This window comes from Akebia trifoliata, chromosome 12 (assembly GCF_017979445.1).
Source record: "Akebia trifoliata isolate Shusen 1 chromosome 12, ASM1797944v1, whole genome shotgun sequence".
NCBI lineage: Eukaryota > Viridiplantae > Streptophyta > Magnoliopsida > Ranunculales > Lardizabalaceae > Akebia > Akebia trifoliata.
Window position 1 is genome coordinate 25,722,950 of NC_141386.1, and position 25,490 is coordinate 25,748,439.

Here is a 25,490-nt window from a genome sequence, read left to right on the forward strand (position 1 = left end):
TCATCAACTTTCTCTCTTAGATATTTTTAAAACATAAAAAATGACCAATATAGATGTTACCACCTAAGGTAGAGGAAATATGGTGCTTAACACCATACTTATTTCCTAAATGAACCCTTACCTAATTCTTAGGTAAATTAGTGCAACACCTTCACTACAAAATTAATCTTTTACAAAAAAATTAATCTAGGTTCCCATTCACACCCTATTTTAAAAAAGAATGATGACGACTCAAATCTAAGTAAATATTGGATTTTAAACGAAAAGTCCATATCTACAATATGTATTAGTTATAATGTTTTTAATATAATGTTATAATCATTAAAAGTAAGAAATAACAATTATTTCAAGAGTTACAAATAATAAAATATAACAAATAATATATATGTATTTATCAATATTATTCGTAAGTATTATTATAAAGAAATATAAAAGATAAAAAATATAAAAAAATATAATAATAGTTATTATATATATTTGTAAATAATAAAATGTAACAAATAATATGTGTAATTATTAATATTATTTGTTTTTCAATATTATATTATTAGTATAATAGTTACAAATAATAAAATAAAAGCAATAATATATAAAATTATCAATATTATTTACTTTTCACTATTATTTGTAATTATTAATATAATAGTTATAATTATTAAAAGTAATAATTTTTAGGATTACAAATAAATATATTTTCTAGGATTACATTACAAATAAATTTTAAAAAAATTGACATAACTATAAGTAGGGAAAATTATTAAAAAATAATATATTAATTTTTAGGAAACTATTTGGAATAATATAGTGAATTTATAAAAAAGTTATAATAATAATAATTTATCAAAAAATAGTAATAATGAATTATTAAAACATTATATATTAATTCATAATTATTAAAATAATAATTTTTTTTGAATTGATCAAAATAATAATAATTTTTTCAAATTTATTAAGAGGTATGAAAATCGAGGGTTGGACAATCAATTTTCATGAGGGTATTTTCGTCAATTTGAAAATCGGCAATCCAATTGCTAGTTTATTACTTTTTTGATAAATTTGAAAAAAAATTTAGTTTTTATAATAATTATTAATTAATTGTTATTGTTTTAACAATTTTCCCTTATCTCTATACATTCTTCATTTTTATTATATTCTTACACTAAGGTTTGCTTGTGCCTATGACACATGCATTCTATTTGTAGTTAAAGAAGTAAAAGAGGAAAAATAGTAAAGTTTGAGGGATTTTATTGAAAAAAATGAGTAAAAGAGAAAAGATAATAAAATTAAGTGGGTATTATAAAAAAATGAGTAAGAGAGGAAAGATAGTAAAATTAGAGGGATATTATTAAAAGGAGAGGATGGGGAGGTAGAGAAGAGAGAGAAACTATGACAAAGTTGACAAGGGAAAAAAAGAACAAAAGCCAATAAACTAAAGTAGTGTGGACCCCTACTTCAAGGGGGACGTTTATCCCCAACAAAGTTCTAGCAAAGTGCGATCTACCATTTTGTTTTATTACATAGATTGTTTGCTTAGACAAAAAAAAAAAAAAGAAAACGAAAAAACTCTTAGACAATATTATAGATTTTAGCAATTAAAGAATGATATTACAAGATTTGTTTGGGAGGTATTTTAGGAAAGCAAAATGTTAACCTGTACATTCTTTTTCTTCTCTTTTTTCTGGCTCATAAATTTACTTTCCTTGCTTAGCTAAAAAAAAACTATTATATATTGTGTAAGATGTTAATGATCGAAAAAGTTTATGCTCATTATAGAGAAGGATTGATGGTGTGAAAAGCAAACAGAACTTCATAAGAGAATTCTCAATAGTAATGTCCAGACAACTATGTGGGAATTTATTATTCCTAAATGTGCCAAGATCTCTTGCTCGCAATTTATGGGTTACTGCCGAGTTATCAGAGACTATTTTACATTTATGTTTTGTTTGGATTGAGAGAAAGGGAGAGAAGACAAGCGAAAATAATTGAGTTTCGCTCCATTTCTCTTGAATGGATTGTTAAGTGGGGAGAGAAGAAGAAATAATTGGAGAGAAGAGGAGAGAAAAAAAATATAAGTTTTCTTTCTCTTTAAAAGTAGAGAGAAGATGAGAGAAATTAAGAGAAATAATTTTAAAATATTTTATAATGCCAACTCTGCCTTTAAATTTGTTTTAAGATATTTTAAAATTTCAAAGTTATCCCCAGTTCTCTCCTATTAATCCAAACATAATAGAGAGAAATTGAGTTTTTCTTCTCTTCTCTTAATGGGTTTCCACTACGTGAAAATCCCAAATTTGCATTAAAAAATTTGTTGGGCTTGGCCCGTCGAATTTGAAAATCTAAAATCCGCGGCCCGTGGACCACGTTCTAAAACCCAATTTATAATATGCCTCTCACTGTTTTTCTCCATCTCTCACTGTTTCTCAGCCTCTCTCACTCTCTCATCGATCGATCGTCTCTCACGGTCTCTCTCTCTCTCACATTCTTTCATCGATCGATCGTCTCTCTCTCTCACACATTCTTTCATCGATCGATCGTCTCTCTCTCTCACAGTCATCGATCGATCGATCACCTCTTACGATCTCTCTCTCTCTCTCTCTCTCACAGTCATCGATCGATCGATCGTCTCTCACGGTCTCCCTCTCTCACAGTCATCGATCGATCGATCGCCTCTCACGATCTCTCGCTTTCTCACAGTGACTCTCTCGATCGATCGACCTCGTTTTTTTCATTCGCTCTCTCGATCGATCGACCACTCCATCAATCGATTGGCCTCTCTATCTCACTCTCACAGTCTCTTTCTCGATCGATCTCTCTTTCGTTCTGTCTCCCTCGATAGATCTCATATCCCACTCTATTTGATTGATCGATCTCCTAGATCAAAAACAGGTTTTGGTCCATTTGCAAGAAGTGAATAGGAAATTAGATCAACTGAATTTGATAGAAACAAGTGTTGGGAGTGGAAATGAGGATTAGAACGAATATCGGTGTGCAATTCCTGAAATCCCTAATTTTTCTATTGGAATGGAAGTGCGAATTGAAGAATTGAAGATGGAGTTGTTTAGAGACAACGTAAGTATGATCGGATTGTGCGCAATTGGTGGATCAGGGAAGACTACATTGACTGCTAAGCTTTGTCGAGACGAACAAGTGAAAGGTATATCTATCTATTCAAAACTCACATTGAACATTTTTTTTAACTTATGGTTATACGATTTTTCTTAGTAGATTAAAAAATTTAACATTGAATTTTATACACAATTGAATCGTGGTGAAAAGAAGAAGAAGATCACTTTATTCACCTTTGATAAAGAATTTTGAATCCACAAGGAAAACAAAGAGAATTATTCTAAGAAAGCTAACATTCTATTGATAGTCTAGATGTTGCAAAATGTATCTCTCACTATGGTTTGAAATATCAGAATGTATCTATCGATACGTATCAGTATCAGCCGAGCTGATATGAAACATTGAATGTTTTAGGTATGTATCAATTGACACCATATGGAAACTTTCATTAACCGAAAAATTCAATCAATACGATATTTTAAACATTGTTGCTCACCATCATTTAAATAGACTTTCAAACTTATAATTTGTCATTCATTTCAGCTTATTATATTTTTTTTGGCCGTGTGATCTTCCCATTAAGTGTAAGACCCACCAATGGACTATGAATTGATGACATGTACAGATCTAATGAGTTAGAGAATCCACCATGAATGAGATTTTAGTCATACCATTGACCATGAGGATTTTTATAAATCTTTTTTTCCCCCTCTTTTGGTGTTATGTTTTTCTGTTTTTAAACTCCCAGTGATTGAACATTACACTAGTTTCAGCCTTGTCTAAAACTCCCAGTGATTGAACATTACACTAGTTTCAGCCTTGTTTGTTGAACTTTGTGGAAAATTTAGTGAATATACCAATCTTTGCTGCCTAACAAGTATGGAAGGGTCTTAGCAGTGAAATTTATGCTAGATAAAATACACTAATGACCAATATCTTTCCATCAGCCTCGAGGAATTAATTTATGCAATTGGAAAATTCTGGTTCCCAATGTAAAGCTATGATTTCTCTAATTTAAGTTCAACAATTGGGATTAGAGAGTACAATATAATATAAATTAACCTTGATAATTTCATCATCAATATGATCTACATCATAAAAAAGAAGTTTAGATTATGCTAGTATGTAGAAGAGATTAGAGTAAAAATAGGTCACATGTGATCTAGTTTTCTTCTCAATTCTAATCCTTGTTTTTCCATGATGATGGTAAGGAAAGTGTTTTGCTTATAGAAATACTTATTTCTGTAATACCCATTTCATTGGATGAGTAAGAGTACTTTTTTTTTTGCTTCTATGATTGCCATTTAATTTGAAAGTACACATTGCTTCCCTTCTTTAGGTACAAAAGCATTGATTGTTCTAACTTATGTAAATGTAAATATATTTTATTAATGAGTGACCATCTCAATTTCTTGAATACTATAAGACTTGAAGGGGGTTTCTCTTAAAAATCATGGAAGCAAAAGTAGGAATGCTTGCTGTGAAACTAATGGCATCCCTCATGGCAAAGAATAAGACAGTAATAAGGGTGGTGAGATTAAACCAAATTACATAATTGTCAAGTACTCTACTTTATTGCATTATGAACATCCTTATTTTTCATCTAAATTACATAATTACAATTGTTTTATTTGATTATTAACTTTATTGTTTGGTTTAATCTTGTCTTATTACTGATTTATCAAATTTGTATTACTTTGGGGGTTCCTTTGTTTGCTTGGTTAATATATTGTTAAGACTATATGATCTATTTAGAGCTTACCTTGTTAGATGAATCTATGTGTGGTGGCATAGTAAAAACAATTTGCACTTTAGGAGTGAGAGGGGTCTAGCGATTCCATCGGCATTTATGGTTAAACATGATTTTAATGATAAAGTAATAGTATAACACTTATTTACCTTTCTCTTTTGAAGTTTGATAAGTTAACAGTTCCCTTTGTTTCATCCATAATGATTTGGAAAGAAATTACTAAAAGAACTAACCCTTAAACTCTTTCATTCACATATATTCTTTAGTATGTGAATCCCCTTTGGCATTGACAAGGTCAAAAGCTTTAGAGAGCCACGAGAAGAAACTAGAATAGTTTCAAATTTACTAACAGTCATGTCAGAAATTGAAGGAATGGACCCATTCGACGACTTTTGTGGTCACCCTCACTTAACCAAGTTGGATCTGAACTACGATTTAGATCAATTCTTATGGAAATCTTGATGAGTAAAGGTAGAGAAAGCCAAAAAGCAAAGGCAAACTTGCCCATACTCTATCTCACGTTCTCCCACCACCTTTTCCTTTGACCTTAACTGTGGGGAGCTCATTAGATTATTTTTGGTCTTCTTTAGTGCAAGGACAGGTTAACCTTATTTATTCACATGCTCCAAATCTCTGTGTGTGTGCGTGCCACCATTCCAAAACCTTTGGTTGCATCCATTTTGCTATACAACATCAGGCTTGGACACTTCCTTGATGTCTTCAGCTTATGACTGAAAACCCATGAAATATTTCCATGGATTTTAGTATGTTGGGGGGGGGGGGGGGGGGGGTCATTAGTTTTTTTGTTTTTGCTTGTCTAGTTTTACCATTAAAGTGTTCAATTTGTTCCTTATACTACTTTATTAAGCAAATAAGTATGTTGGTTCCTCAAAATAATGCTCTATTTCAATTCAAGATTTCGTTAGATTGTTGGCTGTTGAGGGTTGTGCACATCCTACCTTTCATTATTATAAAGATAATTGATGGATTCACAAAAGGAGTAGGGTTCCACTCATTACAAAAAACTATTACAAGATGTTCTATTTTTCGGTAACTAGTATTATAATAAGTGTTGTAAGCTTGGAACCCTCCTTTCTGTTGTGTCCTGTTTTATTTATATCTAAATCAAAACCAACCCAATCAGGTATTGTAGCCACCAATCATCTTCAAAGCCTTAATTCTATCTAAAGCAAGTCTTCTTGTAGATAGAGATGATTTTGAGAAGTTGTTATTCTGTGAATATAGACAGTTTTCAGGTTTGTCTTTCTACTCCAAATCCATGATGGTTAATCCTGGATCAGAATGCCATTATGATTGAAACTATGTTCATAATCACAAGAAAGTCTTGATTTGAGGATGTTGTGAATGATGGTCATTGTATTTAGTAAGAAAAATTCTAGAGCTTTTAGGGTATATTTTAATATGTGGAAATTTTATTTATTGTTGGGGTTCTCTTATATATTGGGTTAATCTTTTTTTCTTTTGTCTGTTATTTCTTTAATTGTTCAATGCAATTGTTGAGGTTCAATGGAGCATTCTGAAAACAAGTTTTAAAATATTTTATCAAGGCAATGTATCCATCAAGAAGACAAAACTTGAGATTGTCTTGACTAAGACATTGTGAAACATGCAATGCTGCGGGTTCAATCTCAGACAGATCTTAGTGTCTGGGCATTTTAAGGTTTGAAACTCAATCATATGAGGTAAAGTTCTAACTTTGAAAAACCCTTAGAACTAAGGCCCATACAAATTGAGTCTCTTCATCTATGGTTGAAAGGAGTGACTGTGCCAGCACTACCTGAGGTGGCAAAATGGATGACCTCGTGTCTGCCACATCAGCTGCTATGTGTAATTAAAATCCCACTCAAAGCTTAGAAGGGAAAGTTCCTTATAATTTTGTTTGGAGTAATATGTCTTACTTTTACTTTTATGAAGAAGTTAGGAAGGTTATTGCTTACTTGGTTAATCAAGTTCCTGATTTTAAATAGATTCAACAAATTATATATTTTGAGTTTCTGATTTTATGTTTTTATCTTAACAATAGTTTCAGACATAGAATTTATTATATATTTTGTTGTCTTTATAGTTTATAGGACCAACTAATGAGCTGCCCTATGATTTATGATTATGCGTACCCCATCATATAACCGTGATCGCTTGGATAAGTAGTTCTTTTCAGGGTAGTGGTTGGAAAGTTGTCGCAAGCTTTGAGGGAAATTTTCCTAACAAGATCAAACAGCTCCCCTTGGATAGACATTTTGACATCAACAATGTCAAAGGGGTATCTTTCTCTGCCTCTTTATTCTATTTGTTTTCTATATATATATATATATATATATATATATATATATATATATATATATATATTTTTTACTCCAACAGAAATACACATTGCTCGAATCTTCAATACGTATGGGCCACGCATGAATATTGATGATGGGCGTGTCGTCAGCAATTTTATAGCTCAAGCACTCCGGTAACTTCTAATTTTCTTTCTTGGCTGTTGATTATGTTACTTTCTTTATTCTTTTGATAGAGAACTGTTTCTATGTGTCATATCCCAATCAAATTTTCTTGAGATGGTGTATTTCTCTTTTATATGACTCGGTTATTTCTTCATCATACCTTGACCTGTTGGGGGCAATAGAAACCTTTCTGCTTGCTCATCTTTTTATGGCATTAGCTATTGCTTATGCTTTTGCTTTGTGCTCATGCAGAGGTGAAACCTTGACAGTTCAAGCTCCAGGAATGCAAACCAGGAGTTTCTGTCATGTCTCTGATATGGTAAGGAGGATATTGATAGCTGCCATCGTATCTATTTAAGACCATTGAATTTTGTTGTAAAATGGATGTTTAGACCATTCATTGTACCCTCAATTTTTTTAATTTTTTTCCTCAAATGTTGAAGGTTGATGGCCTTATTCGACTCATGGAAGGAGATAACACCGGACCGATCAACAAAAATTATTGTATTGACATCAGGAGTTTGACAAGGCTAAAAAGGAGTTACATGGTAATACATATATGTAGAAAATTCAATAGTATCCACAATTATAATCATATGATACTGACATCTCACTGTTATTGCAGATTGCTTTTCTCATATAAACAAGAACCATCCTGTACAAGGTATGCATGCCACTATCACATTTTAAATCCTTGTTGCAACTTTGATATTTAGGTTGACTTGTTGGTGCCTCAATTTGATAAAACAATTAAGTCAATGTATATGTATCCATTCCAACTGAATACTTTACCTTTCTTGTGCTTCAACATCTTCAAATCAAATATGTTGGCTCCTAGACTGCTATTTAGACTTCAGTTATGTTGACATTCTCATTGCTCCATAGGTGATTTTAACTTGTTAACATCATTTATCTGTTTCATGGCAGCTAAAAAGAAAATACACAAGAAGCTATTCAACGTGGCAAAACAAAAGAAGCTATTCAACGTGGCAAAACAGCGGCGGTACATTTTAATGTTAATCCCTTTCTTAGATTATGAGATTTCTTTGTTTTTGGTGTTTGTTTTCTTCGATTGGTACATTTTGTTAGTTTTTGTTCTTGAAATGAACTTTGGCCATAACTACAAACTCTTATCATGTTGTTACTTCTATCTATGGCTAATAAAATCCATGCACGTGAGTATGGGTTTTCAACCAATATCAGTACTTAGTCCTACTTGCGATAGTGATACATGCTTGCTTGTATCTTGAATCTTTTTAATGTTACACTGTCACTTCCACAAATCTATATGATAGTTTTGCTCTATGTATCTTTGGTGAAACATTAATTTCATTTACCAGTAAGGCAGTGATTGATCAATCCGTTGTTACCATTTACTTAACTGCTGTTCTGCATTCTTCCTTATAGATCACTATTCCATGTACACAATTTACTTGAAACTTCCACTGTTTAAGTGCCAAACTTCCAAACCTTTCTTGCCGTCCAAATGCATTTCATATTTGCACACATCCTTGGAATTCTGCAGAACAGGGGAAAACTTAAAGACAACATTATTACAATTCCAGCAGCTATTGTTTTAGGCCATCCTAGATACATGTTTAGGTGTCACCACAATTTTTTGTTATTCGAAAATGTTTTTTTTTTTTCTTTTTCAATGTTATTCGTGAATTTTAGAAAGTAGTTCCAAATGCATTTTATTGCATATCTCAATATAATCGATCATATTTTCCAATGTAATTTTCATCACCTGTTGTTCAGGATTTACTCTCTCATTTCAGTGTTGAGGAACTACATTCGTAAGTCATAACTTGTAAACTAGGCAATTGATGATAATCTCTTTTAAGCACTTGTTGCTCCAAGTGCCTTTTTGGGCTAGGGTTAACTTCTATTTAATCTCTATAATAGAATATAGTACATTAGTAATGATTTTCTAAATAAGTTTATTTTTTCGCTTGGTGCAGTAACATCAGTTATTATATGTATAAGATCCTTATATCTTCCTCTTTCAAATTTACTAGATTCTACAATCACTAAACAAGCAAACTAGTGGTTAGTAGCAAGCTAGCACCATGTACTAGATTCTACAACCAAAGTATTCAAATATAATTGTATAACTACTTGATGCACGCCTTTTGAAAATATAGTCCTTCTCAATCTTTTTGGTAAAATCTTTGTAGTGAATCTGATCCTACATGATTTGATCTGTCATTTGATATGAGGAAGTTGGTTCGGTTATCCATGAACTTGGATCTTTCTTTATGCTATTTATGGAGTAGTTTCTTACTTGTTTTTTCCGAATTCGTGAAAAATTTGTATATGCCAATATTAATTAATTTGGACATTTATTGATTAGGCGAAGATCCTGTTTCTTAGATTTCTTGAAATTGGGTTTGAGCTGTTTGTCATTCTCAAATGACTTGTTCTTGCTGTCTCATTCAAGACTTTCCTTCAATAAGGTTAGTATAGTTCAATTTCTACATTTTGATGATTCTCACATTCCCAACATAAATCCATTGTAGTACTTTAGGCCACTTCCAACATAGAACCATGTTCTAGCACTTTTGGTAACATATTTATTATTTTTTAACATTTGTGAATAAAATTTAAATATGTTCTTCTATTACTTTGGGTTGATATCTCGATATATCAAATCTTTTTCGTGTAGGTACGAGAGCGCTATTAGGATTTCTTTTAGAACCATAGCAATGTGGGGGAAATCCAAACCTTGAGGAAAATAAGAGGACCGATAGAGCGGAGAGAGCTAGAAGAGATCAAGGGCATCATGACTATTTGCTTCTAATTGTGTTTTATTTCTAAATAATTATGTAACGTAATTTCATTTGTAACTGCCCAATTGCTTCAATTAGAGCTTGTTTAGTAATGAAATTTCAATATATAATATGAATTTTGAATTGTTTAGTTTAATTTGGAGTTTGTTTTATGATTTTTGTTTTGTTTGTTATTTTTCTGATTTTTTTAATTATTATTTCATTTATTGTGATTGGTGAATTAGAGGACCGTCTATTGTTTGTTAAACCTCCATATTCGACGGTCATATTCTATGAAATTTTTTTTTTTTAAAGCCCATTCTACAAGAAAAAATTTGATAGTCCAGGGCCGTCAAAAAAAAAATTCTACAAGAGAATATTTGACAAGCATATTTGACGGGAGGGTCCGTCAAATTTTGAGAAATTTGACGGGCTAAGACCGTCAAATATGGGCTTTTTTCACACAGTGTTCTCTTCTCTCCACTTCTCTCAATCCAAATGCAGCCTTAGAAAATCTACCATCAATTTAGACCAGACCAAGATTTCTTGAAAAAAAGAATATAAAAACTTGTCTTAAAAAAAATGAGCAAAATGCCATTATTCCTAATTCGTCTGAAAAATATGCTAAAATTTCTTTGAAAGCTTCAATAGGCCAAAATCAGTCCTCACGTCCATTTTTGCTTGATCGTGAGACCATTCAAACGTTTCTAGACAGAATGGACTGCCTATGCCCTGGTCCGTGTGCGCACAAAGTGCTACATGATATTTGTTTTCTAAAAAAACAACAAATATAAAAATATTGGAAAAAATATCCCCTAAATTCATGAATTTACTATTATTATTGGCCTAGGATCAAGCTTAAGAGGATTATAAATTTTAATAAACACTTTTTTTTTTTCCAAAAGGAGGTGTCCGAGCCTCTTTTGACTAATCCTTGGGGCACTTTTAATTGAAATTTTTGATGATATAATAATGATAGCATCACATTTATAATATAAATTAAATTAAATTGACATTAAATGAACTTTTTCAAGAACATATTATAGTAGAAGAGATATTAAAATGAGAAATTTCTTAAAATGTGATCAATTTTTGACAAAATTCCCATTCCGGCTAATTGTTCATTTTAATTCCCAAAACATGAAGCGCGTGATCACTGGTTTTTTAAAATGACAATCTCGTTGGTTTAAAATAGTGAGATCACAATAATCTTACCACTTTAAACCAGTGAAATCGGCACTTCGAAGAACTTGTAATATGGATTTTCATGTTTTGACAATGAGCCGAAATCAAAATTTTGTCATATGCAGCTCCTGAAATGGTAATTTACCCTAGTAAAATAAAAACCAGTGATGGTGCAACTATTTTTTTTTTTTTTTATGAGTAAGTGGAACTTGAACTCAAGGCCTAAAAATTGTTTTGCAATGTGTCAAACCTACTGACCTATGGATCCAAGCCCCAGTCTTCTGATGCTAGCTCTAGCTCATCGTGAAAATGTGACCCAATACGGATATACTTGGGTGACTATTAATACGATCAATAGAAAAAGTGGTTCATCTAAACCACAACGCTAGTTAGGCCATCCAAGGCTCATGATGATGACTTTTAGTACTGCTGCATTCACTACACCAAAATTGCACATTAGGGACATTATTTTATTGTTTTTTAAGTTTTAACCATTGGACGATTTAAAATTGCAATCGGTTCTTCCTTCACGTCTGCTCGTTAGTAAAATCAGAAATCAATTGTATCGCTGTACTAAAAGTCATCATCCAAGGCTCATGATGATGACTTTTAGTACTGCTGCATTCACTACACCAAAATTGCACATTAGGGACATTATTTTATTGTTTTTTAAGTTTTAACCATTGGACGATTTAAAATTGCAATCTGTTCTTCCTTCACGTCTGCTCGTTAGTAAAATCAGAAATCAATTGTATCGCTGTTGTGACAGGTCGGTCGAGCTTATTTTTCTCAAGTGAGATACTTCATACATGAAAGCGCTGGTGAATTTGAAAGGCCTCTAAGAAGCATGGTTTCAAAACTCGGTTTGACATCTCGTCTCATCCACAGCTGAGATTCAACTGAATTGTCTCGGATGAGACAAACCATTTAACTTGATTTATAATAATAGGTTTACATATACTTAAATTAAAATAATTATAATTTTTTAATAAAATAAGATAAGGTAGAAGATGTTTAGTTCTAAAATCACGTTTTATTCATATAATAAATATTTAAATTAAAAAAAAGTTGACAATTTTAATCAAAATCTGTTAAACCCCTATTGTCACGGTCGAGATTTTCAAAATATCATCTAAGACATCTCATTTGTCTCGTAAGATGTAAGGTTGAGACACCATGCATATCCATATCATTATTGAACGATACCGAGATGACTCGGGCAAGTCACCCTGGTCTTGGACAAGATTTAAAACTATGCTTAGAAGTTCCAATTACTTATATGCAACAGATCCAATGCATTGGATAGCTCAGATGGGGCCTTAGAGAAATGGTGATAACTTCATTGAACTTAATCGTACAACAATTGTTTGACAATCTAGAAGATGCAACCGCATCCACGAGTTTTTTCATATGATTTTCGGCTGCTTGTAGGTTTTCCTTGTGAATGTGTCAAATTGAATCCAAAGCCTTCATTAATTCCTCAACTGTAATGAGGACTGATATGATATGATATATTAAATTTAGTGGGCGAGTCGCGATCCTATAGGGTGTCCCATGCCTAAATGTAAGAATAGTGTCCATATGGCATGTTTTGATTAGAGAATAACGCATTAGGCTTTGTGTACACTTTTATGTAGTTGCCAAGGTGTTTTAAATTCCAATTAAAGCGTGACACTGTTCCCATTTTATAGGAAGGGTACGCCTTAATGGATCGTGAGTCTTTAGTGAGGGGCAGCCAACATCGAAAAGACTGCAAGTAGGTCTCCAAACATTTATTCATAATTTAGGTTTAGCCATCAGTTTCTGGATGATAAGAACTCAGTTTTTAGTTGTGTCCCATGCAATCGAAACTTTTAATGCCTAGAATCTTGAAGTGAAAACATCTCGTTTCCTTACAATGGACCTCTATATTGCCCCTTGTAGCACAGCTCCTCTTCAATGTATATGTAGAGTCAGAAGTTTTTCACTTAGCAAACGCAGTCAACATTACCATATCACCTTTATTGTATCTGTTGAGCCATGGGCTGTAATGATTTGAAATCGACAAGCTCAGCTTGTGACATTCAAGCTGTCTGGACAATGTATCATCAAATGTATTCAGTTCCCTTTTGAGAGAAGTTCTCTACCTCACTTGTAACTATTAATCATAACTACGGCTCTTTCTGTCATCTATAAGAAAAAAATGAGAATTTGTCGAAGAATTAAAGGGAAGAAAAAAGGATAGAAAAATATGTACCTTGTGTAGAAGTAATCCTCCTTCCACTACATTGCCGTGTAAATAATCTAGCTCAAATTTCATAAGGATCACCAAGAAATTCAAAGGGAAATACAACATCCATCAAACTCCTAGTTGTGTTCTAACACAGTGGACATTGTGTTCTAACCACCAATGAATCATTTCTTGCAGAAATCAAAGAGATTAGCTTATACCATTGCCTCTAAAATGAATTTTACCTCTACAATGAGCCAATGTGAAGAGCTGCTCCCAAACATAAATTCGTATTTAATCTACTTATTAATATATTTTATCGCATAAGATGAATCAGCATTAACAATCACCTTCATCCAAGCTCATTGAAGCGAACATTTCAGCCCTTCCAAAATAGCATGAAGCTCTAGAGAGAAGGAACATCAGTGAGATCTGAATTGCCCAAACCAGCAAATTGGAACCTACTCCCTGAATTAGATAAAGAAAACCAGTATTTGGAGGCACCCACTTCAGTGTTAATTGACAGACATCACACCTTTTAAAATTGGCAACACCCCAGCGTCTTGATGTTTCCTCTTCTGAAGAGTGGAGAACATCTTTACCATCAAGAAGGGAATGCATTTCGTTCTGAATTAAACTAAGAGACTGATCTGCATTCAACTCTTTTAGATAAATCTAAAATCAACAGCATCTTAAAACCAATACATGTAACATTAATATATAAAGATTGTGCTTTCTTTTTTTTGCGAATTGAGCCAAATTTTACAAAATAACAGTTAAAAAAGCAGACTGATGGATACCCACGATGTCCCCCATGAATCGTCACTGGGCTGAGCTAGGCAATTCACACAGATCTGAAAATAGCACTGAAGAATATGATGTAAGCTTTGCAAGGGAATCACGTACTACCATGTTTCCTTCCCAAAAAGAGACTGAGGATTCCCAAGCTTATCAAGAAATAAGTCTCTAATCTCTATCATCAAAGCATCCAATTTCAATGGAAATTGATGACCCCCAATCCGTTACCCAGGAGTTTCGATTCAGAATAGATGATATTCTTCCCTTTGAAATGGAAAGCCTTCAAACTTTCAAATCACTCTACACTCAGTTTCATTATTCATTCATTCCTCAATTGAATGACCTACTGAAAAAAAATATAAGGTTGACAGGGACCTGTGGATGGCCTGCTTTAGTAGGAAAGGCTTGAAGATTAGGAAGACTATGTTGGGCGTAGTAAAACATAATATCCTACGATCTAAATATTCCTCAAATGTCAGTTAGCTCGTTTCTCATGGACTCATTTCAGTACTTCACGTGGAAAGTGTCCCCAAAGATGGTATTCTTTTCCATCTATCCTGGACTAGTATAGATCGGCTCAGAAAAATCAGTTACTTGTGATTAGGCAATCATCTCCTTTGTTTAATTTTGGGTTATATGGAAGACCCGAAACACCTCAATTCTTGAAGGTGTGACAGCTTCTCTTCTATTAATTCTGATCTTAGTTGGCTTAAAGAAATTGATGGCATTGGTTCCCTTAACTCTGGTCTGGAATGTGCTGATCCAAATAAACTGGCTACAGTAGGTTTCTCTCCAAAGATTCATAGAGGAAAGAGGGCTTCATGGGAGAGATCAGAATGAAGACATATTGAAATCAATGTGGAACAGATCTTGTAGAGGTAATCGGGGGCCAGAAAAGGGGGGGGGGGGGGGGGGGAGAATATGTGTGATTCAAAATTGGGTGATGGTCTCATTTTCTTTGGAGTTGCGTTGATTTTTTAAGGTGCAAAAATTTCTCTTCTTTTTCTATTGATTTTGTTCTAAATTGACTTAAAGAAACTGATGGCATTAGTTCCCTAATGGTCTCAAGATCAAAATGGCCAAGGAGGATTTTTCATGGGGAGACCAGAACGGGATGGATCAAAATCAATGTGGATGGCTTTTGTAGTAGTAATCTAGAGCAAACAGGTGGGGGATGTGTGATTTGATATTGGAATGGTGGTCTAATCCGGACAGGTTTTGTTTCTATTGAGATGCTTTAAATACTCCGAAGCATTTCGTTCTCTATAGGTCTTGGAATGATGTTGATAGATGGTAGAAAGATGATCAGAGAATTAGATTCAAAGCTTCTTATAATTAGGGCTTTGAAAGAGGTGTTTATCGTTAGAGGTTAGGTCTTTTTGTTAAAACAATCTGAAGAATGTCTCCTAGAATATAGTCCATGGTTTCAAGGAGGGTAATTTCTCTAGACTAAATAAAAAGAAAAATAAAGTACAAAAGGGGCAATCACAATGTGAAAAAAGCCCAAATTTGAAAGTCCAAGAGGTAGCGTCGAATTTTTCATTGTCAAATTTTTTTCTTTTTCGACGGGCCAAAATTGTCAAATTAATGAAGGATGAGAGAAATTCGACAGCTCTAAGCCATCAAATCTGGGAACATCAAGAATTTCGACGGTCCTAGACTGTCAAAATTCAGTTTCTAAAATTCGTGGGCCTTGGCCCGTCAATTTTTTATGTCGAATTTTCCAGTTTTCACATAGTGAATAGGATGTGTCCCTGAATTTATATAAATCTAGAATTCGACTTTGAAACTGCCAAGCTGCTTCAAAATTTTGGAGGAACCCTCCTTGTAACATGCACCCCGTGAAAATTGGAAAATTTACTAAGCCAAGGCCTACGAGTTTTAGAAACCTAATTTCAACGGCTTAGGGGCCGTCGAAATTTTTTATGTTCTCCAGAATCGACGGCTTAGAGCCGTCGGATTTCTCCCATCTCCATTAATTTGACGATTTTGGCTCGTTGCAAAAAAAATTCAACAATGAAAACTTCGACGCCTTGGTCCGTCGAATATGAGCTTTTTTCACATTGTGACAACACGTGTCTTTTTGTGTTTATTTCACATCCTTACATTTATGTTAATATTTAGTATACCTCTTGGAGACCCCACGTGTAATCTTAGAGAGATGGTTCCACTGAAATTTTGAAGCAAGATGGGTGTTTCAAAGTTTTTTCCGTAAGTCTAAAAGAAGTTATACACATATGGCCTCCCATGAATGTGTATTTAGAAAATAGGGACACCTCTAAAATCACAAATTCTACCGAGTCTTGAAGAATGATTTGCCAGAACATCCACCACCACCTTATTTTTCCCCATTCCATACATGGACAATGTCCCACATAATTGATGATAGTGCACTTCTGAGAGTTTTCATTAGATAATCCTCCGTGGAAGGTTCCCACCCCTTACGCCTTATATGAAGAGCATGAAATTAGATTTGATTATCACCCTTTTCCCTTCTAGATACAGAAGCATGAGACGGCGTACCATAGCTTTGCATTATACCATATTGTTTGACATTTTTCCAAAGAACCAACAAGCAACAGAGATAAAGAACCATCAGTCTCTAAAAAAACATTTGCTCTGAGAAAATTGAAACAGCAAAGACAACAAAGAAATACAAAAAACTGAAGGATTTACATAGTTTGACATTGTGCCTACGTCCACTAATTAGATTAAGAACAATTACTATTTTCTTTCAAGTTTTACAACCCTAGAGATCTCTATTTAAAAAACCGAGAGTTGTTAAAACATCTCTCTCTCTCCAAAAAAAGAAACCCTTAAGAAAATATCACACAATGGCCATTTTTGTAGCCCTAGAAAATCTGGACCGAGGGCTCCACCCCTGAGCCTATGGAAAGGGGGGCTCACAACGTGAAAAAAGTCCATATTCGATGGCCTGACCATCAAATTTCATAAAGTTAGATGGACCAAGTCATCAGATTTTCATTCTTGGATCTTTTTTTTCTATGGTCTGAAACTGTCAAAATAATGGAGGATGGGAGAAATTCGATGACTCTTAACTTATCGAATCTACATAACATAAAAAATTTCAACGGGTCTGGGATGTTGAAATTCGATTTCTAAAATTCATGCACCTTGGCCCGTCAAAATTTCCAGTTTTCAAGTAGTGGCTGCTCCCTTCATCCACGCAACTCAGCGTACCACTAACAAAATAAAATACATTTACGCTATGTGCTCCACGTGATAGACCTGGATTACCAATAGTAAAGCCATCTAGATTTAAACTTCAACCAGCCTAGCTTTTGTCTCTAACCAATTATAGAGCAACATTTGGAACTTAAATTGTTTTCTTGAATTTTAGCATGAAATAACATGGAGTTCTATTTCAGGCTAAGCATCTAATTAGGAATTGAAATAGTCCATCTCCTTGAATCATCTCAAATTATAGCCTTCACAATACCCAGGGACAGTTTCACCCCTTTTAGAACCTGAAAAAAGCCCATATACAATGGCCCAAGGCTAAAATTCGATAGACCAAGACATCAAAATTTTCATTGTCAATTTTTTTTTGACATGCTGAAACCGTCAAATTAATGGAAGATGGGAGAAATTTGATAGCTCTAAGCTGTCAAATTTCGGGAATGATAAAAATTTATATGGCTCTGGGCCATCAAAATTCAGTTTCTAAAATTTGTGGGCCTTGGTCCGTCGAATTTTTTTTGCAAATTTTCTAGTTTTCATGTATTGTTCGAAAATATCAAAATTTCTAGAGTTATCATCCAGATGATGAGCCAGAGGATTGATATTTTTTTTTCAAATGATAATGGGATTAAGGAGACCATGCTGACAAACTATTTACCCTAAAAGATTGATCCGATGGGGAAGGCGCAACTATGAATATAAGAGGGTCACAGGTCGAACTGGGGCATGATATGTGACATCCAGGAGGGGAGGTGGATAACACAACACTCAACACTCTCCTTCACCCATAAGGGTGGAAATTCTCTCGAGGAGACTTGAACTTATGACCTAAACAAACCTAGCGCTCTGATACCATGTTGACAAATCATTTACCTCAAAAGACCAATCTAATGGGGAATGCACAACTATGAATATAAGCATGGGTTGAAATGGGGAACGATACATGAACATGTGACACCCAAGATGGGAAGTGGATAACACAACACTCAACATGAAACCTAATATATTGATATTCTATGAATAGCAAACTGTGATTTTCTGCCAGAGCCACATCACTTTTGGATTAGTGAAAATATTTTGAGGACTGGTCCAAAATAAATTTCTTAAATGTGACCATAGAGCATGATTGTAGCCAAAGAAAAGATGATACAACGATTCTTTGTTTTTCAAACAGATGGCATATCTAGAAGGAAATTGAAAAGCCTCTCCAAGTATCACATATAACAAAGTCACTTTCTCCCTTAACTATCTGTGACTTGGAATTGAGAATTTTGTGCTCATGGCTCTTTTAATCATTCTCCATAATTTCAATCTTCCCTTCTTATGCATAGCAAACTACTCATAATCAATATGGTTGGCACTAGGTCTAGAGATATAAGAATAGATCAGTCGTTTTCCAAAGAAAAGAAAATAAGTGTCCCTTTGAACATCATAATGATGAAACCCTCAATTTTTATTTGATTTTTCAGCCAAATGGAGACCACTTCTTTAAAAGCATAAAAAAACTGGGTCATATAGATTGTCGTGGCATGTTGTCAACTCCCAATCCTCTTCTTCCTATTGATCCTAAGATATATGACATTCTAGATCCTTCCTTTCATTAGTCTTCTCAATTGGAATCATAAATAGGTTGCCTCCTTGCAGGCAATTCTCACTTTGGTAGAGAGGAATCCAACCAGAGGTCTCCCTACGGCTACCTAAATAGCTCAACCAAAGCTATGTTGGCCTTGAAATCCCTTCTTGAGGAGTATGAGTCCTTATCGGGTCAGATTGTTAACCTGGACAAAAGCAAATTCTTCCTAACTCCGGATGCTTCTCATGCTAGATTACAACGAATGAAGAGTGTATAAAAATTTGTAGAAGTAAACCTCCTACAAATTATTTGGGGATTCCTCTTTTTACCAGGAAATTGAGAAGGGATAATTGTGATGATCTTGTTTCCAAAATCTGAAATGAAAAGAGAAGGTTGGAAATTGAAGTTGTTATTGGCGAGGAGGCTTACACTTCTTAATCACATTCTGGCTTCTATGACAATTTATCTTCTGTCCATTCTCCCAATTTTGTCTTCAATTGTTAAGGTAACTAAAAATCAATTTAGCTGTTTCTTTTGGGGTAGTAGTGATTCTGGACAGAAGATGCATTTAACCAATTTGAATAAAGTAACTCAATCTTCCTAAACAAGAGGGACGCCTCAATGTTCAACATCTAGCGGTTATTCATAAAGTGGGTATGTGCAAGCTTGATTGGAAACTTCTTACAAAGACAACATTATGGACTGAATTTATTAAAGCAAAATACTCTGGTGTTTCAAATTTTTGTGACCTTATGCTCTGTCAAAAAAGTTCTGTCATTTGGAGGTCGATTTTCAGAAATTTGCCACTGGTTCTTGATCAATATTGTTCTCTAGTTGTGGATGACTCATGTATCATAACCGGTGGGGTGAAAGCTCCCTTGCAAGTATATTCCCAGATATTCATAGTAATGTTGTTCTCAGTGAGGTTTGGGGTAATGGGGGTTGGGATAGAATCAAGTTGCAATAGCTTGTTGGTACCGATGTGGTTGATTTTTGTTGCTCTATTTCGATTGAGAGATGAAATAGAGATAGAATTGTGTGGAAACTATCTCTGAATGGAACCTTGTCTTCTACTTCTTTGAAGGATTCTCTTCGGCTTCATGGACAACCACATAAGAAATGGACATTTGTTTGGAATCACCTTGTTCCTCTGAAAATTCGCCTATTTGGTTGGAAGTTGCTCAACCATGTTTGTCCAGTGGATTCCTTTAGGAAAAAAAAGGGCTTCTAATTCACCTCTAGGTGTTCTCTTTGTGCTGCTGCTGAAGAAAATGCATCTCATTTATTTTTCCATTGTCTATATGCTCAAAAGGTTTAGAAGTTCTTCGCCAACAAATTTGGAAAATCACCACCAAGCTCAGGCTCCATCTCGTTCATCATTTCTTGATGTAAATCGTTGAATTCTAATGAAGCTCAAATTATTCCTTGGTTAGCCACGTGGTTCATTTGGCTAGCAAGGAATAACATTATCGTCAATGGTGGTTGTTGTTGGGACGTCAATGTCAACAAGACTACGTAGTCTAAATGTTCTGATTGTATTCCACACAAATTGTGTTTTACAGATTACAAACGCCACTATTTGTAAGGTGTTTCTAATATAGGTAGAATCACTCCAAATTTGTTCTGTCATCTCCTAGAAGCAAGACGTTGGTACCAATTACATGGATTAGACTGAATGTGGGTTCATTCGAACTCTATTTTGATGGTACTAGTAGAGGCAATCTGGGAGCTACGGGTGTGGGTTGCATCATATACGATTTCAAAGGTTCTTTGGTGAAAGCTTCCTCTAAATACATTGGTGTTGCGATTAGCAACATGGCTGAATTCATAGGTCTTCTTGAAGGTTTAAACCTTATTCCTCTTCATGGCTTGAACCTAATTATTGAATCTGATTCCACGCTTGTTGAAGTCATTAAAGGAAATGAAACTCCATGGGAGGTTGATTCAATTTTATTCCAAGTAAAATCTTTGTTGAAGAATTGTGGTGGGAGGTTTGGTATGTTTTTCGGGGAAGGAAACCAAGTTGCAGATAGCCTTGCTAATTTTGCTGCCCTAACTTCAAATTCCTTAGTTTTTTATTCTTTTGTTTGCTAAAAGTTCCCTTGTATAAGAAAATTGTAATGGACTAATGGCCCCCATTTTCTTTCCTTCATAAAAAAAACTCTTTGCTTAATTAGCCAAAAAAAAAAAAGATGGGGCTTTTGTTGTCCACAAACATTTATCCTTCATGTACTTGATTTTTAACATGTTAGCCCATAACACCTCTTCATTTTGAAGATTCCCCAACACATATGGAAGTCTTGGAGCCATTTAACACACACACCACCTTCCTCAATGGATCATGCTTAACTTAGTGATGTTTTCTTTTTCCACCAAAATCTCACAAATTACGACTCAATAACATTTGTTATATATTTTGGCATGGGAAGGATCGATAAAAGATATATAGGGACCCAACATAATATATGCTTCAAGAAGGTTAACCAACCTCCCAAAATGTAAAAAAAACCTATATTTGATGGCCCAAGGCCATCGAATTTCATAAAATTTGACGGACCAAGGCGTCAAAATTTTCATTGTCAAATTTTGTTTTTGATGAACCATAACCGTCGAATTAATCAAGGATGAGAGAAATTTGATGGCTCTAAACCGTCGAATTGGGGAACATAAAAAAATTTCAATGGCCATGGGCCATCGAAATTCGATTTCTAAAATTTGTGGGCTTTCAACCATCGGATTTTCTTGTCAATTTTTTGAGTTTTCACATAGATCCCTCAAATGAAATCTTAGATTCCTAGACCGCAACCTTATTTTTAATCTTATCCAACATATTAGAAACTGACTCTCTAGATAATCTTCTAGTAAATAAGGGAATCCCCAAGTGATTAGTAGGAAGCTGGCCTTCAAGAAACCCAATACCCTCCCACCACTTGGATGCATCTAATTTGGTAGATTTGTCTAAGAAAAAATGGCCCCTCGACATTTAATTTTTGAACTGAAGCTTTCTAATAAGTTTTTAGAAAACCCCAAAGATTAACCAACGATCTTTTTGGTAGCCTTACTAGTTCCCTACAGTTGAATAATTTCACTCCTTTAAATCCCTCTCCAATCTCTCCAGTTTCACAAAAAATCTGAAAAGTGGGGATCCAGAAGTCCCGGGCTCCCGGGATTTCTGAACAATATTTAAGAAATCTGGTCAATCAACCCAAAAATCTAAAATGCCTTCGGCTATTAGGAGGCTTTTCAATAGATATCAACAAAGGGAAATGATCTAAACATAGCCTACATGATTGCCTAAGACCGTAATCAAATTTGGAGAAGCCAGGGCCTTATCCAATCTTTCCCAAATCTGAGAAGATTGATGCCTATTGTTACACCATGTAAATTTATTACCCTCAAAACCCACATCAATCAGCCCCAAGGAAGAAATAAAACCACCAAATTCCACCATAACCGAATGATTAGGATGTAGCCAAATCCCCATCCCCCCGCCCCCCCCCCCCCCCCCCCCCCGCCGCCACTGCCGTTCAACAATGATAGAATTGAATAACTTGCTCGTCTGACGACATAAACCACGGTACATGCTCGTCTGATGACATAAACCTTTGCAACATGGTCATCAATTAATACTTCCAACAAGTAGAATTGTGCTTGAAATTTAAACATCTTAACTTTAGACGAATGACCAAGCCAGAAGACCAAGATTGATCCGCAATTACTACTTGTGTCATTATTAAAAGATGCATACTATAATTTATTAACAATACTTAAGATATTATTTGGTTTATTTGGCATTGGCTCCAATAGAGTGATAAAGTAAGGATTAATTACTTTCCATTTTCAATTTCATTAATATATCTTGGAATGAAGAGTTCAAGACACCCCTAAATTCCGAATAATGCATTCAATGTAAAAAAATTTGATGTCTAACCTAATTAGACTGCTAGATCTCGTCTTTCAAGAAGCTCCAAGTGAAGACCACAAAAGCCTCCTAGATTTTCGACCATCCACTAAATATCTTACAGTTAGGATCCGATGTGCAATCTCGTATATGAGGATTTTCAAAGTCTTGTGGGTTAGTTGGGTCTTCATTTAAGGGTGGGATAAGAACTTATATTCTTGCTTCTTGAAGCACCAAATCAACAGCCTCAACTTGATCCACATCATTTGGAAAGTTTTCCTCAATAGGATCATTTCTTCTCTTCAAATCCCGATTAGGATACTCTTAGAGATTTTCTTGAGTGCAATTTTGGAGACCGACGTTTCTAAAACACACCACACTGAGATCACACATTCTCATTTGTCCATGTGCATTGAAAAGCATGCCAAAATTATGAGAATACCCACGATATGCACATTGGGATGTCCTTTAATGCAGACATGAACCAATGGGACAGTGTGACCTTGGTGTGGTCTCAAAAATCACACTTGAATTTCTTTATCAATAATAAGAGTACAATTTTGAAGACTCATCAAGATCCCACATTATCACAGGTCCACGTGTATTGAAGGGCATCCCAAAATAACGAAAATACTCCCATTATGTAGGCTGGGATGTCTTTCAATACACTTGAACCAATGGGAATGTGTGATCTCAATGACTCCAAAATCGCACTCCAATTATATGTGGTTCCTCCATAATAGGAAGTTTACCTTTCGTAATAAAAAGAATCTGAATTTTAGTGTTTGCTCAACAACAAAATCTTCACGATCAGACAACTTTATAGGAAAGTCCATGGGGATTGATGATTCAACAACAAAGGCTACATCATATTTATCTTCTTCCTCGTCACTTTCAGAAATTGGATTTGCTACAAACTCTTTTCCTTTAAATTTACCTTCTACAGGAACTTTCATCCCAAATGAGTAGACTGGTTCTATAATAACTAAACCTTTAGGCTTCCAAATTTTATTCTTCTTAATCACAACCAGATTGGACTCCTCCAAAACATGATCAACTTGATTGATCTTGCACAGCAGCGCTTTACAGCCTTGCTTATAACATGAATTAATGCAATAATCTAGCAATGACACATAATCAATAGGTTGCCAAAACCCATTGGTTTTGAGAATCCATGTTCTCTTAGGATAGTCTTCCTAAGAGAGAGTAGGACACATACTCTTGCTGCGTTCAGCCTAGTTCCCTTCCTTGTAGCTTCATCTATTGCAAGCAATTCACTTACCACAGCAACAACCATCTTAAGATTTTTATCCTCATAAAAAAAATGGAAGATCCAGGAATGAAATGCACCATGGAATGACAAAAGTCTTTATTTTAAGGCCTAGCTAATGGAGTTCATTTGAAAACTCACATGGACAACCCAGCAATATCAATTCCTTATTTCATCCAAACAGTTTTCAGGTTTTCCAGTAATGAAAAATTCAGAACATGCTGAAAATCTAATATAAATTCATCATAACCACCTTTTATTTTCCATCCATTTATAGCTTCACGAGTCACGACAATGTCTGGATGAAACCTTCTTTCACCCCATCTTCCTTGAAAAACTTACCTACTAGAAAACTTGAATAGCTTCAAGCCTGCAGCTTGAACACCCTGTTCATTGAAGAGAATTGTAGGTTCACCCAAACTAGAAGAGGGACGTCGGATAGCAAGACCATCATCTTCCTTAGTGGCACAATCCATAGCTTCTATATCTGCAAAAGATTTCCATGGACCCATATTCACTCACATAGAAATATGATCTTCAATCTCAACAAAGAAGCAGACCATAGCCAACTCCAAAGAAACATGGGGAATCAACTGGAAGTGGAAGAGATGAATGATTCTCATCTCTCCAATCAAAACACCAACCCAACATAGTTAGGGGGGCAATCCCCCAAGGATCATGGAGATCTTGGAACTCCGATGAAGAAAATGAGCCACCCCAAATGACTTCCACTACTTGAAAATTGGAAAATTCAACAAGAAAATTCAACAAGCCAAGGCCCACGAATTTTAGAAACTGAATCTCAGTGGTTTATGGCCATTGAATTTTTAATGTTGCCCAGATTCAACGGCTTAGAGCTATTGAATTTCCCCCATCCTCCGATAATTTGAAGGTTTCGACCCATAAAAAAAGAAAAATTGACACCTTGGTCCGTTGAATTTTATGAAATTCGACTGATTGGACCATCAAATATGGGTTTTTTTCACATTGTGAATTCCAATCAAGATTGATCATCTCTCTCCTCTCTCAATTTGAGCTTGAATAATAAACAAAGTCTTTAACAAGCTCCACTTGTTCATTGACTCCACTCCTCATGTTCCTCTTTCTTGCTATGGGCAAAAAAAAAAAAAAAAAGCAGGTCTACATATATAGACAAGTACAATATGTATATCATCAACACAATTAGTAGGACCACTCTTGGTATTCATAGCATATCATTGTTAGTTGCATCTATGTGCATGGGCATATATACATCAACACAAGTATGTACCTCTGTGTTCAAGGTTTGAAATTATGCCTAGGTG

General features: G+C 34.6%; 2 protein-coding genes across 29 annotated transcripts in view; one reads left to right on the forward strand and one right to left on the reverse strand.

Annotated features, from left to right (window-relative positions):
- Positions 1–2,418: 2,418 nt before the first annotated feature.
- On the forward strand, positions 2,419–10,204 carry LOC147389166 (UDP-glucuronic acid decarboxylase 5-like). 6 transcript variants are annotated; one of them, XR_015170673.1, is made up of 9 exons: positions 2,419–3,154; positions 6,983–7,097; positions 7,199–7,292; positions 7,534–7,600; positions 7,725–7,829; positions 7,907–7,945; positions 8,209–8,284; positions 9,635–9,737; positions 9,947–10,201. XR_015170673.1 is itself a non-coding variant. In XM_086418657.1 (5 exons), exons 2-5 carry the CDS (start codon positions 7,240–7,242, stop codon positions 7,922–7,924), a joined length of 243 nt encoding a protein of 80 aa, XP_086274783.1. In that variant the 5' UTR covers positions 5,589–7,097; positions 7,199–7,239; the 3' UTR covers positions 7,925–7,948. The 6 variants fall into 6 exon arrangements, 1 of the variants encoding a protein (XP_086274783.1); XR_015170672.1 differs by having other exon boundaries at positions 2,420–3,154; positions 6,996–7,097; positions 9,947–10,200; XR_015170670.1 differs by lacking the exon at positions 2,419–3,154 and having other exon boundaries at positions 5,589–7,097; positions 8,209–8,296.
- A 3,402-nt stretch (positions 10,205–13,606) lies between these two features.
- Positions 13,607–25,490, reverse strand: part of LOC147389167 (uncharacterized) — a 33,474-nt gene continuing 21,590 nt past the window's right edge. For 6 of the 23 annotated variants that reach the window (XR_015170980.1, XR_015170975.1, XM_086419640.1 and 3 more), the window contains one exon: positions 16,776–24,673. Coding sequence is in view for 6 of the 23 variants with exons in the window: in XM_086419640.1 (XP_086275766.1) it covers positions 24,525–24,673 (149 nt within the window). In the remaining 17 variants the exon portion in view is untranslated. The other 17 variants (XR_015170981.1, XR_015170969.1, XR_015170960.1 and 14 more) reach the window with 8 other exon arrangements.